At 42.6% G+C, this 19,590-nt stretch overlaps 1 protein-coding gene across 1 annotated transcript; it reads right to left on the reverse strand.

The window, feature by feature from the left end:
- Positions 1-1,285: 1,285 nt before the first annotated feature.
- Positions 1,286-18,832, reverse strand: Isoc1 (isochorismatase domain containing 1). The gene is made up of 5 exons (XM_027400941.2): positions 18,512-18,832; positions 8,851-8,970; positions 8,539-8,742; positions 8,061-8,177; positions 1,286-3,125 (listed from the first exon to the last, which is right to left on the reverse strand). The coding sequence occupies exons 1-5, from the start codon at positions 18,815-18,817 to the stop codon at positions 2,979-2,981; spliced, it is 894 nt and encodes a 297-aa protein (XP_027256742.1). The 5' UTR covers positions 18,818-18,832; the 3' UTR covers positions 1,286-2,978.
- Positions 18,833-19,590: the final 758 nt, after the last annotated feature.

Here is a 19,590-nt window from a genome sequence, read left to right on the forward strand (position 1 = left end):
CTTTTATATGCCTGTCAATTGCTCCTCCACTCTGATAACCCCTAGCATTTCGGAGTAATAACTCTTAGTATCAGCGATGAAGTGAAACACACAGGACACAGAGACAAGTAACTGGTTCTCCTCATACTTTATAGGTCTTAAAAAGCCATCTCTGTGGCCCAATCACTGTGTCTCTAAAAAACAAAATGAACCTTTGAGTGGTGTCTTTATCATTCTCCCCAGCCATAAAGTCTACTTGCCCAAATAATCAATTTTGAAAGAGGGAAAATAATCCACATGAAGTAGTGAAATATGCTGCTTTTTCAATGGTCATCAGAGAGTATTCAGTTTCCTGGCTGGAATAAGTAACCAGCTTAATTGTAGATTAAGTTTGCACAGATGCTGAGTATTTCCACAAGGAACATCTTGCTGCTCCCAGGCCCCTTGAGATGCAATACACTGGACCCTTCTTGTTTACAGTCTTATTTCTTTATTTATGTCAATGAAAAGGATTTCATCATCCTACAGAATCATGGACACTTCTGTTCCAAAGCTTAATGCATTACAATCAGTTCAGTTTTCCTATAATCATAAAGTAAAAGCTTTGCCACCTTCTGGCATGATTCACAAAACAGAAGAGAGAAGGCAGAGCTCACAATGGTTCTGAGCCCCCACATATTTATATTCCTGGACCTGATACAATTAATTAATTCAATTCACATTTACTAGCTGATACCTTTAAGAAGAGAATGGCCTTGGAAGATACCCGAGTCTTTATCCCTGGAGCCTAGAACCATGCTATATGGCCAAAGGGTGTTAAGGCTGCAGGTGGAATAAGCTTGCAAAATGGGGACCTTGAACCACATGAGATCTTAGGCCAGGAAGAAGAAGGAAGAAAGTCTGACAGGGACCCAAGGACCAGATCCACACTATTGCCTGGGAAGATGGCAGTAATGGGATAAAACAAATAAAATGAAATAAAACAAATCAAAGCCCAAACCAAAAAAAACATGAGTGGATTCTAGAAGCATGGAGCTGTGAGATCATCCCCCACACAGGCTCCAGGAAAGATCACAGCTTCCTAATACAAGCTTTGATTTCAGCACAGGGAGCCCCAGGCCTCACCAGAATTGAGAAGAAAACAGTCTGTGGTTGTAAGACATGGTGTCTGTGGCATGTTGTTAGGGCAGCCACAGGACTCTAATCCAAGGTCACATAGCTGGCTTCAGCTGTGAGGATGCTTCACTGGCACAGTGCTTCACTGAGATGGGAGAGGCATGGATAAAGGGGAAGAAACCGTTCTAAATTGATTTTTTGAAATGCCTTTTTTTATTTAAATGAAGAAAAAAAAGCTAGAATCAGTATTTTCACAAGCTCTCCAGATAATAAAAGTATGAAAACCACTAGATTACATTTATTAGAAATTATTTTAAAATGTAGATAACTATATGATGTTTCTTTGCACTCATTTTCTAGAACAGTAGTTCTCAACCTTCCTAATGCTTTGACCCTTTAATACAGTTCCTCATGTTGTGGTGAACCCCAACCATCAAGTGACTTTCATTGTGACTTCATAACTGTAATTTTGCTGCTGCTATGAATCATGAGGTAATTATCTGCTATGCAGGATATCTGATAACTGAACCGCGTGAAAGGGTTACCTGACCGCCAAAGGAGTTGGGAGCCACAGGTTGAGAGCCATTGCTCTAAAACAAATGTCTGAGCATGCCATGAAGAAGTCAGGCTGTGGTGTTTTACCAAAGCTCAAAGAACAAAATACATTTCTACACCTGCAACAGGAAACCCCTGTAACAACTCCATCAATCTGGGCCTGCAAAGGATTCTCCTCCTGTGAAAATTCCCATGAGTTGTAGGATTACGAATATGAAATCAGTTACCTCTGAAAAGTCACTAGAATTCTTTTGACTAGTACTTGTGGGAAACAAAATTTCACCCAAGTTATACACTTTCTTTAATTTAATACAAAGAGAGTAATGTTTCACATATCACAACACACACTAAAAATTATTTTAAACACTGTAAGTATTAAATGAAAATAAACTTATTGATGGGTTAACAATGACCATAGTATTACCTATCCCCACCGAGTCATTGTTGATGACATTAGCAGCAACAATGTATGAATGGCAGGGAAAGAAAATACAAAGGGGAATATGAGAATATGTAAAACTACATTTTATATCGTGTTTACTTCCCCACTAACTCCCATGTATACCAAAAGATGCACTCAAAAAGACTGTAAAGGCATTATGTGAGGGTAACTCCCTCCGTTTCAGTTACCCAGCACTGAAAACCACTCCTGTCTGTTCACAAAATTAAAATAGCCAATGAGGATGTAAAACATCCAGTGGAAGAAGTTGATACAGACCATTATCCAGAGGAGGAAAATCCACAAAGATGGTAAGAAAAGCAGTACCATTAAGACCGATACACAAAGATAATCTGCTCTGGTTAAACCAATGCACCTCACTCAGTCAGCAACTCTACACTGTGAGAGAAGCAGGTGACAATCCAGAGTCCTATTTGTAAGTTCTCACCCAGGAATCATTCACCAGTCAGCCTGTGAAGTGAAAACACTGGGTCTACACTAATATTACAACAGATGTTTCACAACAATAGAAAAGTCAAATCATTATGGTAGATGTTTTTGTTTGTTTTCTGTAAAGTGCACAATTTAAGAAAACTTCACCAGAGGGAGCACTTTGGAAAGGTATGGTTGGAGTATATGGTGTAGACAAAACAGGCACCTCCATTGTAATTTGTCTTAATAAATAAGAGCCCATTAAGAAACAAAGAAGATAAGCAGCACCTGAAGCCTTGACATCATAACTAAATGCTTGTACCCAATGGTCTAGCCAGTTAAGTGTTACTAAGAGCTGCAAAGGAGGAACTGCTGTTTACTTAACATTTTAGTTTTATTAGAGACAAGAGCTTGTCTGGCTTGCAGTCCCGTCGAGGATCCCGATCCTTCAAGGATCCTATACTTTGGAGAGCAGACCAGACTCCGGGGCACTCGCCTTAATTAGGTTCTGAATTTCCTTGAATTTCGGATGGTCTTTGTCAGCCACCAGCTGCAGCAGAACGGCTTCACTAGTGGTCACAATGATCCCAGTTCGAGCAAGACGCTAGAAGATAGAAACAAAGACAGGAAGTGAGCTAGAAAATGGACATAATTTAAAAACAGCAAAAATGGCCAGGACAATAATTAGGGTCCTCCTCTATAACAATGGCTCTTGGCCATAGCAATAAGGCCAGTGAGAGAGAAAGGTTTCAAAACCAGATGTATCATGGGTATTTCTCCGTATTAATAATGAGGTAGAAATAAATAAAGGGAGACAGGAAGCCAGTGCCAAGATCTGTAGGTACTAGATTACCAGGCTAATCGTGTAAAACATGAGCAAAGAGAGAGGGCAGCAGTGAAAGTTGAATCCAAATCTATGCCAGTTAATTTCTATCAACTTGACACTCAAGCTGGGGTCTTCTGGGAAGAGGAAAACTTAATTAAGAAAGTGCCTCCATCAGACGGTCTCTAGGCAAGTCTACAAGACATTTTCTTGGTTAGTGGTTGATGTTGGAGGGCCACTCTACTGTGGGAGGTGCCACCCTGATCAAGTGGCCCTAGGTTATGTAAAAAGCAAGCTGAGTAAACCAGGAAGCAATATTCCTCTGTGGCCTCTGCTCCAGTTTCTGCCTCTGGGTTCCTGCCTTGAGTTCTGCCAGTGATGTGGGAGTTAAGATGAAACAAACCCTTTCCTTCCCAAGTTGCTTTGGTCATGGTGTTTATCATAGCAACAGAAAACAAGGAAGGATACTAGCATTCCACATGTACACACTTTCAGGGCTGGAACATTTCACCTCTCATTTCACTCTTAAATGTCGATTCCTTTTGGTTTCAAGCTTTGATAAACTCTTGTGTTTTTATTTCTAACACCAAGAACAAAAGAGGGACCACATCCCCATTTACCCTGTGTGGTGTAATCAAAATAGGAAATCATAGAGCATCTTAATATTTTTACCTGGCATAACTGCCACTGGTACCTAATTATTTAAAAAAAAAACAACCTTTACTATGCATATAATTATAGCTATGCAGAATATTTTATTACTAGTTTGCTATGCAACTACACAAAATAGAACTTTAATTGCATTAAGAAAAGAAGGGTTCTTAAATTCTTCTTTTCTGACCCCAGAAAACAGCACCTAAGGACATCCATCTCACTCTGGTCTAGGAATGATTGGCAGAAGTGAAGAGCCTCAAGTGAGGTTTAATGGAACCACCACTTCTGCTATTATAAACTTTTTAGAATGATTAAACAAGGTTATAAAATTATACATTACACCCTAACCAGAGTTTCCCCCACTCCCTCCATGCCTCCCAGTCCCTCTGTCCCTCCCCAAGACCCACTGCTGTGCAATAGGACTGTTCTTGACAGGATGACTTTAGCAGGCTGGTCCAGAAGAACAACAGGAAATCAAGGAGCAGAGGATGGGGTGGAGGGAGTGAGGGCAGGAAGTTGGGGTGGGGGACAGAATCCCACAGCTGAGGTCCACACTTTGTAGTAATAAATCAGTAGTCACTAACTCCAGGGTAAAGGGCAAATGGATAGAAGCAGCTGCCGTGGGAGCCTCAGAAGAGGGCAGGGCTTTTTCTAGTGCTGCATGGACCATAGTCTTGTCTGTCTACCCTAATAATCTTTGGTGGTGCTGGAAGCTGGGTCACATTGGGGTGTGCAGTGCTACTTACCTCAAGACTGAAGGTTTAAAAATAACTAAGCAAAAACCTACGTGAGAAGGAAGGTGTGGTACAGAAAATGCCAAGCTTTTAGAACATGTCCCTGGAGTCTGGGAGGAAGCTGAGCAGACAAGAGCAACAGCTTGCGGTGTTCAGCACACTCTTGATCACACTTCATCTCAGCCCACTTTCTCTCCAGAGTTAAAATGGGGCATGAGAATTTGGAAGACACCTCCTTATACTTGTACAGTCAGCCCAACTGGGCCAGTGATAAAGGAAGGTTCCTTGATGTAGACAGTTAAAACTGTAAGTGAGGAATGGAGCAGCCAACCCACTTCATATCCCAGCAGCACCCAAAACTACAAGGGCATCAAGTTCAAGAGAGGGTTTACTCCATCCATTTTGGAATCCTTCTTTCTGAGGTAGACAAAATCAGGCAGGTGTATGGTGGTACAGCAATCTATTATGCAATTATGAATAATTATTTACTTCAGGGTGACACAGACCAATAGATGTCAAAGAGTACATAGAAAGAAACATCCAGTGAATAGAGTGTACGCCACAGGCCTCATGCTTCCTAACTATACATCTTGCAAATGAAATAAAGTTAACAGGCAGTATGGATAAGGATTATCTGAAGGAATTCTGCTCTGAGGGAAGAAAGAAGAAAAGGGGCTGGCCATGTTGCTGCTAACTTTCAGTTCACAGAAAGAAAAAGCTTCTCCCCCAAAACTGTAGAGGCAAACTGCATGATTCCTATAGAAAGATGCAAGGAAGAAGAGCAGCCTACAAACTGGCAGGCTCCGCCCATCATCACCTCACCTCTCATCACCTGACAGCACTGCCCCTCATCACCTCACCTCACCTCTGCAGGCACCGAACATCATCACCTGACCTGCTGTGGTCACTTTCCCACTTTCCACCTTGATGCTTTAATCCAGGCAGGCTCTTCTGTGTTCATTCAAACGATCAGGCTTTTTCTGTCCCTTTTTAGAATGTCTCCAGGCTCACAGAGTCAATTAAGTGAGGCTCATAGGCGCTCACAGTGACTGAAATGGCAACCACAGAGTCCGCCTGGGACTGCACTAGGCCCTCTGCATACATGCTGTGGTTGTTTAGCTTGGGGCTAAACTAACAGTAGGAGTAGGGGATGTCTCTCATTCTTTCTCCTTCTGTTGGGATCCTTTTCTTTCTACTGGGTTTCCTCATCCAGCCCCAATATGAGCACTTCAGTTGTTATCCCTGGGAGAACTGCTCTTTTCTGAAAGGAAATGGGAAGGGCAGCAGGTCTCGGGGAGGGACAGAGGAATAGGAGGAATGGAGGGAGGGGAAACTCTGGTCGGGATGCAATGTATGAGAGAAGAATAAATAAACCAATAAAATTCCTATGAATGTAAAAGGAAAGACCTGGAAATATCTTCACAACAAACAAGGCTCCGTTTTGTTTGCATGGCTTTGGTTCCATTGAAATACTTCAAAGTCTGAGCATGAACATGACAACATAGTTTGCAGTGAAGGTGCATGAAAATAGCTGCTTGCTAAGGAGGAGGCTGACCTAACTGGAGCTGTAAAACTTCAGCTTAATGAGGAAGTTTGAAAAGTGGATTGTAAGGAACTCATGGCTGACAAATAGCTCACAGATCTTGGCTGTGATGAGAAGAAACCATTTATTAAAAGCCAGAAAATCCAACATTTTCAATGTGCATGGCGTGGTTTAACAAAATAAACTTCTACATATGGGGCAATGATGTCACACTCCTCAACCCTACGTATGGGGCCTTTGAGGGTTAGGGACATGAAGACTGTAAAAGGGGAGTGGGCGATAGATAGCATCAGGGAAGCAGTATTGTCTAGACACAACAGGGCAAGTGCACATGTGAACTCAGAGAGATTTCAGTACCACATACAAGACCTGTGGAAGCCCCAGACAGACAAAACCCCAGCATAGAGAGGGGAAGGTAGACACACAATTCCACAAGTAGCTGAGGAGCCACTGGCATTTGACAGTTACCAGGAAAAAGGTGAGTTGGTTTCCTTTAAGGATATGAGGCCTGACAGGCTATCCAACCACACAGCAGGGCTGGACTGAAGCCCAAGACCAGCTGAGCAATTCAAACTGGACTTGACTGGAAAGGACTTTTTTTTTTAAAAAAAAAAAAAAGAAAAGTTAACTTGGAACTTGGATGGGAAGAGATGCAAGGCTGGAAAGGTTGGTAAGTGGGGGTAGTGTTGGAGAAGGTTGAATATGCTCAAAATAGACTGCACGAATTCTCAAAGAATACACGAATAAATATTCCTGTAAATGAACAAACAGCAAACTTCTATCTGTAGTCACAACAGCAGTTCCATTCTTTAGAAGACCAAGAAGGGAGGCTGACCAGTGTTGCTACCTATGACCTGTTCCTCCTGGCCTTTCCTCTTCCATCCATTCCTTTTGCACACTGATGGCACTGAAGGCTACAGAGCTGATGCAGTCCTAACAAAGAACAATGCACAAGCCAGTTTGTACCCAGAGTACTGGATGATCTCAACAGCAATAAGCCCTCCGGCATTTCTCTTAAATTGCTTTTTTATGTTATTTATTATTAATGTGTGTGTGTGTGTGTCCCTCTCATACTTAATTTTAATTCACTAATAATTTTTAATGTATATGTGGATTTAATTTCTGAATTGTTAAACTACTTATTTTTATTGAGAATGACAAATACAGGGGTTTGCAAGATAACTCAGAAGGTGAAAGAGCTTTACACATCTTCTGGAGTAAAAACCACCCCAGGACTACACGCTAGCCTCAACAGTCTTGGAATTGAAGGGGCTTAGTTCAGATGATAATTAGGCAACACTGAGAAAGAACTGCTTGCTGATGGAGTGTCAGCCAGGAAGCAGCACGTAGGTTATGTTTACAGTCACTTACACAAGGCTGACTCGGGCTTTGATACACTCTGCCAGAGTTTGGGGCTACACTTGCTTGAGTTAACCTGCATGAACTGTTTCTACTTTGCCATTCTGTAAAATTCAGTCCTTGCTACTTTACTTAAGACATGTCTAGTCCATGCTGAACACTAGGGTAAAGTGACCACAAAACTATCAAGGAATTTTTGCCATCTCTAGAAATCTAATCCCATGGAAAAGTGTGAAGTAGGCAAAGTACCTGACAGGTCAGTTAACGAGTGCAGAGCTGTTTCTCTGAGAAGTAACGGTCCCGATACGCTGAGACCAAGCATCAGTTTAAAAGGCAAATTATTAGGGACTGATAAACATTCAAGACTCCTAATTTTTCAGAAAACGGATGAACAACTTATCTCTTAACGATAGATAGAACAAGTACCTCAAGAGCAAACATCCTGTCCATCATGCTCCTTGAGGAGGTGGCATCAGCAACAATGTGAACCTCAATGCCTCGGCCAACCAGCTCCAGGGCCGTTTGCTGGATACATACGTGTGTCTGTAGGAAAGCAAAGTATCACATGTAAGAATGCAGGAAACTGAAGCAGGTGGGTCTCAGGACAGTTGAAGATCACTGGCCTAGATACAGATGCTGCTTCCTCACTGGCTGGCTGACCTTAGACAAGGCACAGACACAGCTATACTTTAGGTTCTCATGTGTGATCTGGGAGACAAGGGGCACACAGTTCACAGGGTTGTTGTGAGCGTTCAAGCTGGCAACAGCCACAAGGCACTTAAATTGGTGCCATGAGGGTGGAGAACATGTAACAAGTGGGGGCCAATTTCCCTCAGTGCCAATTAGCCACTAGCATCCTTTAAACATATAGACCCACATTTCCTGAACCCAAGAGAGTACATACTTCTACTCCAAACAGTACAACACTCCGGACGCCAGGAATCTCGGCTAAGGCCGCTTCAACTTCAGGTAACACCATAGAAAACTTGGTCTTCGGAAGAACCAGCTTCACACCTGTTAAGTCGATTTCTTGCACTGTACTGCCAAGACCTTTGGGGTACTGTTCTGTTATGATAACCGGAATTCCTAATATCCGAGCTCCTTGCAACTGGAAGAAAAGGTATCAAATGAAAGTGTAAAAATTGTGTTGAGTAGCCATATCCACGCATATTGTGCTTCAGCAAACTGGACCAGACAGACAGACACCCAAACATACCAGTCTCTGTCCCACACTAATAATGTCTCCAAAGTACTTGATGGCCGGCCGGAACCTTTCCTGCATGTCACAGCAGAAAAACACAGTGCTTGGAGGTGTGAGATTTCCCAGGGTCGTAAGCTGAGGAAAAAGGGTGACAGGAATGATCTGGTGTTTGTATAACAAATGACATTTAACTGCAGTGGACATCAATGCAAGAAGAAAAATGTTCCTATTGTCTGTCCTAGTAAACAACTTAACACAACTAACATTACAAGAAAGGATCTGAATTACCACCCCCACCCCCAAAAAGGGTATTACCCACAAAGACATTTTCCAAACTGCATTTGGTAGAGAGGGAGGAAATAAAGCAAAGAATAACCATATCTAAATGTTTAAATGAATTTTAATATATTCAGAGAAAAAACATTTTAGTCAATTAAAAATATGGGCGTTTCAAAGATTTTCTTGCATCTAAGGAGAAATAGTTACCATATAATGTTAATTGTTACAACAGCACACTTGAATAGCATTTCAATGATATAAGAATATAAAAGAAAAAGAAGATATCAAAACATTTGCAGGTAGCTATATATATATATATATATATATATATATATATATATATTTAATTTGAATATTATTTTTCTTATACTGTTTATTTTTGAGTGTGTTTAAAAACATTTGCTGAATGTTACTGTGAACATGTTATCTTCAAATCAGAAAAAAAATATTTACAATAGTAAAATACAAATCTCGTAGTGGTATTACAGGCACGGAAATTAAATTTTAAACCAATGCATGGAAATAAAGTAACAATTTAAAAAAATCTGTAGCAGAGACTATGAGACATAAAACTAAAGACAAACAGAAAACAAAATTAATTCATAGCATATACAAAATCACTGCTCTCAAGATAAAAGTACAAAGATGCCACTTGCAAGGATGACTTCTAGAGGGCAGTAAGTGACATCTAGAAACTGCCCTGGGCTGAGAAAGGAATACACCGAAGGGTGAATTAAACATTATGAGTGGGAAATTAATGAATTAGGAGGAAAACTGGGAACCAAATTTCCAAGCTTCAAAACTGCTGCAGGTAACCCACTCCAAAAGTCTGGGCCCCATGAGGAGCCACTAGTTGTAAATTCACACTGAATACAGGAACTTAAATTCACCAGGGACTTAAAGGCCCAAGGTGCCTTACTTTGCACCTTGCAAATTAAAAGAAAGCTCTGCAAAGAGTGTGCTAGGTCTGAAAGAAACAGATTGTCATTACTCTTCCTAGTCACCCACTAAAACCCCCTCTAATTATCCTGCTTTGTACCCCGTAAAACCACCCACAGATAGCAATTATTAATAATTTCCTGGAGAAGCTTGTGTCCCAATTGCATGGCTGAAGCCTTAGCAGCAGCTCAGCACTAGACTCGGCCTTGCCGTCTCTGAACGCAGCAGACTCAAGAGGAGACAATTGCTCTGTGGATTAAACGAGCCTCTGAAATAAATGCTTTATGCCCCGTGCTGTGGCTATGCTAACAGCTCTGTGATGGCTTCTGCCTGTGTTCTGCCTGGAGACTCCAGTTCTTCCAGCTCCCACTGCAGCCGAGGCTACAGTGTGCACTCACCCTCATTCACCATGGGCATTCCAGCAGCCGAGTACTCCAGATGGTGAGAGCCACCTGTCAGTCAAACACTATGGAGAGACTCAAACTTTACCAATAGAGCATTATTAGTAAAATAAGTGCTCAAGTGCTTTGGCTGTCTCCTCACTCTGTTTTCAAATTATACCTTTTACCTGTTTTCCTTTCTTTTAATGTTTATCTATTTGGGGTGTGTGTGTGTGTGTGTGTGTGTGTGTGTGTGTGTGTGTGTGTGTCTGTGTGTGTGTGTCTGTGTGTCTGTGTGTGTGTGTCTGTGTGTGTGTGTCTGTGTGTGTTCTCGAGCACACACAAGCTCCAGGATTTACACTGAGAAGTCAGGAAACAACTCTGGAGACTCTTCTTTCCTCCTGCTACATGGCCTCTGGGGTTAGACCTCAGGTCATCAGGCTTGGTGACAAGTGTCTTAATCAGCTTAGCCAGAGTGCCTTCCCAATGCCTGTATTTTAGCCATTTCCACAGTAGTGATTGTGACTACACACAGAAGCCAGGAATACCAATTTTTGTGTATTTGGAATATTATTTTTAAAAGCAATTACTACAAATGGCATATGCATTTGAAAATACCAATAAACATTTAATCTTAGTTCACTATGCTCAAAATCTGTTTTTCTTTCATGAATGTAAACAGCAAGTATCACAGTGCCGCTTCAATTAAGGTATATGCTCAAAACAATTGACTTACAAGAGGCTTCTTTGAAATTACAGTCATACAATTCAGCCAAACTTGCCGTTCCACCAGCCAGCAGACTGTGCAGGAAATCTCTGGCAAGTACATAACAATCAAGCCCTAGCATGCTCACTGTTTACACATAGTCACTGTTCACACATACAGTTCACACATGTTCCTGGTCGCAGTTCTCCCGTCCCAGTCTACATAGTCTAACACTATAGATCCCATAGGAGACTGGTAGTCTACACTTTAAATTCACAGAAAGTTAAGAGAGCTACAAACAATTAGAAATAATAGTGCTGGAAGCAAACAAATGAACAGTGGCGGGAAGTAACAGGAGAGATAGAACAAAAGATCCAAAATACAAGAGAAGCAAGCCAAACTCAGTTCCACTGGCATCTGTCGAGGTAGTAACACATTGTTCTAAATTAGGAAAATGTCATTCTAGTACTAAGAATATGTCAAAAAAGAGGAATGTGTCAAATAATACACAATTTTAGAGGGATGAATAAAATAAGTCAAAATATTAAATTATTTATCAAAATATTCAGTTATATTTGAGTAATTCCTTACCTAGCCAGAAATCTGAATATATGTTCTGAGGTCAGAAGAAAAACCAGCCCTAAACCTGTCCTCACCCCACAGAACCCTTTTCAGTAAACAAAGAAGATGCTACAATGAATAGTGACACAAAACAGACACTTCGCTGTACCCTTGAATGTGGTGCACCTGACAAAAATCCGCCTGAGGGAGAGTGTGAAGGCAGGAGAGTAACTAGCCGACACAGGAGAAATCTGACAGACCAATGAGCTAGGTGATCTTCACTCATGTACTCAACAGTGTCACACCAGAAAACTGTTCATGTACTTGATGTGAGACTGGCCTTCATGGGTTCTCACAGTCCCACAATCTCAGTCTACCCCTAAGAAAAACACCATACACATGAAGACTGAGGACAACCCACCAAAACATCTGACTCTTGCTTTTCAATACCCTTGGCAAGGCAAGTGGATTTAACTGTATCCTGGCCTGGACCGTGGATCAGGTCACCCTGGAATACCAGAGAAAAGACAAGAAGGAGAAGCTAGTAAACACCAGTGTGCAGGGGCTAGAGAGATGGCTCCTGGTTAAAAGCATGCATTGTTCTTCCAAAGGACCCAGGTTTACTCCCAGCATGCACTGGGGTAGCTCACTACTGCCTGTAACTTAAGGTCCAGGTGATCTGACGCCCTCTTCTGACCTCCACAGGCACCTGCACTCACATGCACATACCCACTGTGATGGCTATTCTTGGCTGTCCGCTTGTCTGTATCTGGGGTGAACTACAATCCAGAAATGGAGGGTACACCTATGATCCAGAACTTAAGGCAGGAAGACACAGGCTCTGATCCAGATCTTGCAGTGGGAAGACACACCTTTAATCTAGGCCACACTTCTGCTAGATGCCTATATAAGGACAATAGAAAAAGAAAGGCTTCCTTCTTCTCTGCCTGCATGCTCTTGCCTTGTCAGCACATCCATTCCTTCACTGGCACTGGAGCCTACTTCTTCAGGATTCCAGCACACAGAGAAGACCAGCTGAGACACCCAGTCTTGTGAGGCTGAGAAGCTACTAGATTCTTGGACTTTCCATTCACAGCTACCCATTGTTGGATTAGTTGGACTGCAGTCTGTAAATCATTTCAACATATTCCTGTTAAATAGAGAGATGCATTCCATAATTTCTGTGACTCTAGAGAGCCCTGACTAATACACACACACACACACACACACACACACACACACACACTAAAAAACTTTAAATAAAAACAATTTTAAAAAATCCATTGTGCAGATTAGTTCATAGTAAGACATTATGCTAGTCCATTGGTTGTGACAAATGAACCACATTAAAGTACGATATTAACAACAGAGGACTTGGTGGGACAGAGGAAAACAGGAAGTCTATACTATCTACGCATAAATCTAAAATGCAAATCTTACTTAAAATAAAAATAATGGCTTCCCTGGGAGATAGTAGTTGGAGGTAAGGTTTGACTATAGAAATAACCTCCAGATCTACGAAGACCAAAAACAAGAATCAAGAAATTTTAACCATGTTATCCACCTAATCCTGTCTCCCCCCATCCCTAAATGTACATACATTCCAACAAGATGCTGTTATGATTCGATTCAATTATAATCAGAAATTCCCTACCCTGACTCAAAAAATTTAATTAAGACCAAATTGTAGATACCTAAAAGTATTGCCCAAAATACACATTTTACACTGCAAGATGACCAATGGTGCCACGATGAAAGCAGATCTGACCAAAAAACTTCAGAAGCAAAAATGCAGCACTTCAGATCAGTTCAGATTCAAAAACCAAAGGGTTTACACATACACATGAATATATACATCTAAATATTATTTTAATCAGTGACTTCCTCAAACAAAATTTTGAGAGACAGAATTTAAGTGAAAAAACCTTTGTCTACTTCCTTTAGACCTGCGATAGTGTGTCATTAACCTTAGATTTCATACTGAGTAGAATACCTATAGACTTTTCACAGCAAAGTTTGATGCTACTCTGGCCATGTGCTCTGATCATTTTTACAAAATGGCCACAGGCCACTCAGCAACACAAAAACAATAGCTGGCCTAGTTTAATGATACATACCAGTTCCTGGAATGGAAGTAAGATATGGTGTCACACTGTTGAACAGTGTCCCCAACCCCCTGCAAAGTCATACTTGAAATTCCTAACTCCAGCAACTCAGAGAATAACTTTCATGGGGCTGGAGTCACTGAAGATAACGGACTTAAGATAAAGTCACCCACTGAAGTATGGTAGGTCAGTAACTGCCCATGACTGGTGTCCATATACAAAGGAGATGCTTATACAGAGAGATGGACAAACACACACAGCAAGAACACCTTGGCCATGAAAGCAGAGACTGTAGTGAAAGGTATGTACAAGTCATGACCTTCCACAAACAGCAGGTAGAGAGAGTCATGAAAAGATTCTTCCTGGAAGCCCTCATTCCTGGCCACACCCTTGGGCTGTATCCTCTAGAAACATGAGAATAGTTGGAGAGTTTCAGGCCCTCCATTAGCAGTGTTTAGGACAGTCCCTGTGCCACAGTGAGGAGTCTGTACATGTTTAGGGATGGTAAAGATTTTAAGATAGCTGATTTTTCTTTTAAAACCTGTACCCTATTATAGTCACAAGACAAACATTATCTACTTGAATAAAAAGTCTGAAAGAGATCCAGGGATCAGCATTCAAGTCCTGTTCCCAATCCAACTGCATAGCTGCTGCAGGAAGGCCCTGACCCAGTGTCAACTCATTTAAAGCAAAGGCTTCCCCACCCCACATACACAACACAGCCCAGGCCTGTGGGCATAAGAATCTGAGTCCAAATCTCAGCTTCACCATGCTCAGTTACATAAATATGAATCATTAACATCTTCCCATATAATGTCCTTGTCTTTAACACAGTTAAAAACAGTATTTTTCTTCAGCTGTGGTGATAGCCTGCAAAACAAACATTTGAGTCAGCACAGGCTGGGAAGCTCTCTAATGACGCTAAAGATGATTTACCATTAAGAACTCTCTAGAAACATCACTGTACTAATTTAGTGTGCAGAATTAAGAAACTCATTCATAAAGTGCATTTCCAGACACCACCAAAAGGCGCATCTTCATATGGTATGATTTATTTTTAGCAAAACAGATCCCTAGTCTTTTCATTTAGATGGCAAGTGAATATTTCACTTTTGTTTTTAGAGCATATGTACCTACTCTGGGCATGGATGTCCCTGGTATAATATTACACCAGCAACTTATAATAAAGTCTGAGCTCTCTGACTCCCCAGGGAAGGCCAGCTATGCCTACCCTCTGAGAGCAGAGACCTGAGGCATCTCTTGAGACTGTGCCTCAGACTGGGATGAAAAGGAAGCTGAGCTGAGCCAAGAGCACACTGACATTTAAATCTACATTAAGATTCCACTTGGCTAACTAAATGTAAAAAGAGAGAAAAAAAAAATCAAATGCAGGTCACAGTTCCCACTCTCAAATGCAGTTTATTTATCGGTAGCAGCTAATTTACTCACAAGGAACAAAAAGATACAATGTTTGGGCATTACTCAGCAATACTACAAGTTTTTAAGTGGCCCCATATACCTTGATAACCATATCCCATAACCCCTACTGTCTATCAAACCAATAGGCTGGAGACAACACCATGAACTCAGGACCTACGCATCTCTTCTCAGTGTCCCCTAAAGCACACAGCATCCCAGATATACCCTGCTGTCTCCTTACTGGGTCTGAGCATCGAGGTTATCTATGTGTTTTTCCTGCGATGCCCCAACAAGTTAAAGCAAAGGTCCCACAATCCCAATCTCTACCTTCCACCAGCAAGCCACCAGCAGACCATGGTCTTTCCCTCTTCTTTCTATCTCTGCCTTTCCTTCTGAACACAAACCCGACTGGCTCTTCTAGTGAAATGTCTGTGCCCCACCCACATAGTAACAATCTTACTAGAGCATAAAATCTGGACCCAAATTCTCTCCCAGTTAACCACCCCAGGAACAGGTCAAAATAACCTCCCTCGGGCAGCTCACATCTCCTACTCTCAAAAGCTGCCAAAGCCTTCCCTCCTGTCTGGCCTGCATCTTCCTACCAGCATCCATTTCTTCCTATCTTCTGCTTGGGCTCTTCCTGCCCTGGACAAAGTGTGAGACAATGATGTCCCAGCTTTACACTAGTCTCCAGCATTCCATATCTGTCATAAAGACTTGGAAAACACCGTTTTTCAAAAAGTACAAGTGAATCAACACAAAGACCCCATTCTACTCCATGATCCCTTCATTTACATTGTCTCCTATGTCTCTGAATTTGTCAGACTCCAGACACAAAAAGCATGAATGAAACATGAACTATGCCTTCAGCTACCTGAGCTGTCAACAGACATTTAGTCACTCTGACAGGACATTTTTGAAAAGGAGTCCCTAAAAAGTCACCACACTAGTACTGGCAATAGAGGTCTTCAAGATCAGTTCCCAGAGATCTGCTGTCAACCACTGGGGCAAAGTGTCACAGCCACCCACTATTCCACAAGGTCACTGCTCACACACACAAAGGACTACACAGGGAACTAGGAGTCCTGGAGTCAAAGGGAAAAGGGGCTACCACCTTCCTTCATCATCCCCCACTTCCCCAGAAGTCACCTTGAGTCTGATTAAGTGACAGGTGTTCATTATAAAACAGCAAGGAACAGCATCAAGAGAAATGAACAAACAGAAGCCCAGGTCTGTCTTGCTTTCCAGACTGCTCAACATGCTCATCAAACACGAAAAGAAAACAGCCATGCTATGGCAGATATCCAGACATTCGATAAAAAGGTCTTGTTCATGCTTTGCTAGCTTGGCCATTATAATCATATAATCCAGGGCAATTTGCTAACCTTCCTACCTCTCTGTGCTCTGCTCCTCAGAGAAATAAATGTCATCACTGCTCCAACAAGAACTGAATCCAGGCTTGCATCTACCATGCAATGCACTCAAAGATACCACTTCAATGTGGAATGAACCCTTCTAGACATAAAAATGCTCATGTCAGTAAGGTTATACAGATACGTTCCAAAAAATATAGTATCAATGAAAAGAAGTATCTGTTCTGAAAATACATCCCCACACACAAATGCATGTGTACACATGCATATCATGTCATACACTATGTAAAATATTCTTTCATGTTTTCTACAAGTATGATAGGAGAGGCACATGATTGAAGAAAAGTATTATAATTACTAAAGTGGGAATATCAAAGTATTTGTAAGTACTTCAAAGTACACGTGCACACACACATATGATAAGCTTAAGAATTCTTGGGTTATTTAGTGAGAAATAAGATACTATTTGTTAGTGGATAGAAAAGAGTGCTACTATTGTTATAGTGATTGTTTTAAACATCATTACAAAAAAATCAATTATACACAAAATAATTCAAAAGCCACAGAGCCCTGAAGTATATATTGCCTTTTCAGCATTATGTCTATCTCTCTGTCTCTGTCTCTGTCTCTGTCTCTGTCTCTCTCTCTCTCTCTCTCTCTCTCACACACACACACACACACACACACACACACACTCACACAATTGATTTTCAGACCCTTTAATCTAAGAGTTGAATCAGGTCTTGAAATTTTCAAAATATAAAAATTTCCAACTGCAGCACACAGAAAAGCAAAAGCAAACTTAAAAATCAAAAGCCTAGGTTTTTGTTGTTGTTGTTGTTTTTTAAACAGCAGTCACAGGTAGGAGCCCCTCTCTCCCAAGAGTTACAGGAAATGGTTGACAAAGAAGTCTGTATCTTTAATCTAGCTCCAGACCCACTCCGTATTTTGTTTCTGGCCTTATAATGGATTTGTCAAAGGTGCATCCAACATATTGGATGTTTGGCAGCAGTAATCTAAACGGACGGTTGGAACCCTGCAGAGAGCCATCATCTAGATCTCTTAAAGGGATAAAAAATGGAGAATCTTAACCACTAAAGAATGCAGCTCTCCATCTGGGCAGCAGGGAAGATCACTCCACCCACTCCGGCTCTCTGGCAGTTAGCCCATGAACTCTGTCCTCTGAACAAATGAACTTTAATCAAGTTGAAGTACTCCCTTGGATCCATAGATGTGGGGTGAGGGGCAGCACCATCCAGCCTATCTCTGACTACAGACGATAAACGAAAATTAGGGATAAGCCTCTCAAAATGGCACTTGGATATGAAAATTCCTTCTGACCTCAAATGCTACATTTCAGTTCGTCTTCCAGAGAAAAGCCTTAGCAATTCTACACGTAGACAATAAAACTATGGATGGTGTAGTGCCTAAGTCACACCTACCTCCTTTCCTTTCAAATGCATACATTCGCCAGAGAATCATCAGATCTTAGGACAAGAGATCGCCCTGTATTACAGGACGGGTTTTAGCAATATAAAAATTCACTAACTCTAATTCTTAGGTACAACTTCCTCAGCCTAGGATTCAATCCCAGGCTAGCGTTACGCTGGCTATTTAAAAGGCTACTGCAGTTCCCTTCCTACGGAGACACCCCGATTGTCACCAAAATGAAAGGAGGAGGAGAGCGGCGGCAAAGTTTGCATTTCTGCAACTGGTTACCACAACTCCCGGAACAAGCCCCGAAGCTAACACCCGCCACGATCTGCATCCCCCGTGAAAATAAGAGCGGAGGCGGCCGCACGGCTACGCAGGAGGCTGCCGCACAGAGCCGTGGGGCGCGGGGGACCACACACGTGGGGGCGTGAGCGGCCCGCGGGGACCCAGCACGGCTCGGCGGGCGGGGGCGGGACCCACCTGGATCTGCAGCGGCACCAGGCGCAGCTTGCAGCGCTCGCTCACCGCGAAGCCCTTGGGCAGGTCCACGTACTGACCCCACTCTTCGGCGAAGAGCTGCACCACGAATTTGCGGTGCATGTCGAGCTGGTCGCCATAGAGGCTCAGGAACTTCTGGATGAGCACGTCGTAGCCGGCGCCGTGGGGCACCGACGCGGGCCGCGCGAACACCGAGAAGCAGAAGAGCACCGGCACGCCGCCCGACGGCGCCCCCGCGCCCACACCGCCGCCAGCCAGCGCGGCCACCGAGGGCTCCGCCGCCGCCATGTTCCCCCGCGCGTGCGCGCCGCCTCCGCGCGCCCAGCCAGGCCGAGGGGCGGGCCCTGGACGCCGGAGACCCGCCCGCGCCGCCCCGGGCAGCTCCTGCCGCCGCTGTCACCGTCACCTGTGGCGCGCAGCGTGCGGGGACAGCGGCCGGGGTGGCCCGGTACAGCCAGGGGAGAAGTGACAGGCCTCCGCGGAGGACCAGACCAGCAAGTTACCTTCTTCCGACCTGCAGTCGAGATCGGGTTATCTCGCACTAGTTTTCTGAGGAGGCTTGGGATGGGAACTGAAGATCAAAATCGGGACTTGGCTGAAGCCGAAGGTTTTCCTTTTTAAGGTGGTACAAATCATCACCTTCACGATAAAGCGACCCCCATGGGCACTGCAAGACACCGCAGTTCACAAGCATTAGAGCAGGAACCTTGACCTCAGATCCTGGGGATGAAGGACTCTTGAATAGAAGCATAAATTAAGGATATAAGATAGTAATCCTTATAAAATAATGTTCTGTTTTGTTTTAAGACAAGATTTCTCGACCACAACTGTTGATTTGGAACTGATGGATCGTTTTGTTCAGGAAACTTAAGGGCACTTATAGAAAATACGTAACGCGCATTTATACACAAAATGTATGAAGGTGATTTTTGTTTGTTTTCCTTTTCTTCTTTTGTCTTTCACCCTAGGAAAATCAATTTTAATATTCATTGCTCGGAGTCTAGCTTTTGGCAGCCTAATGTAGTGATCCAGTCTCCGTGTCAATATCATATCAAATAACA

This window comes from Cricetulus griseus, chromosome 2, assembly GCF_003668045.3.
Source record: "Cricetulus griseus strain 17A/GY chromosome 2, alternate assembly CriGri-PICRH-1.0, whole genome shotgun sequence".
Classification (NCBI taxonomy): domain Eukaryota; kingdom Metazoa; phylum Chordata; class Mammalia; order Rodentia; family Cricetidae; genus Cricetulus; species Cricetulus griseus.

Excerpts from the sequence above, each read along its gene's own strand:
- Isoc1 (XM_027400941.2), bottom strand. The coding sequence starts at position 18,817 with ATGGCGGCGGCGGAGCCCTCGGTGGCCGCGCTGGCTGGCGGCGGTGTG. Across the intron at positions 8,178-8,538 it reads TTGTACTGTTTGGAGTAGAA|ACACACGTATGTATCCAGCA; the intron begins GTATGTACTCTC and ends GCTTTCCTACAG. Across the intron at positions 3,126-8,060 it reads ACAGGATGTTTGCTCTTGAG|CGTCTTGCTCGAACTGGGAT; the intron begins GTACTTGTTCTA and ends TCTATCTTCTAG.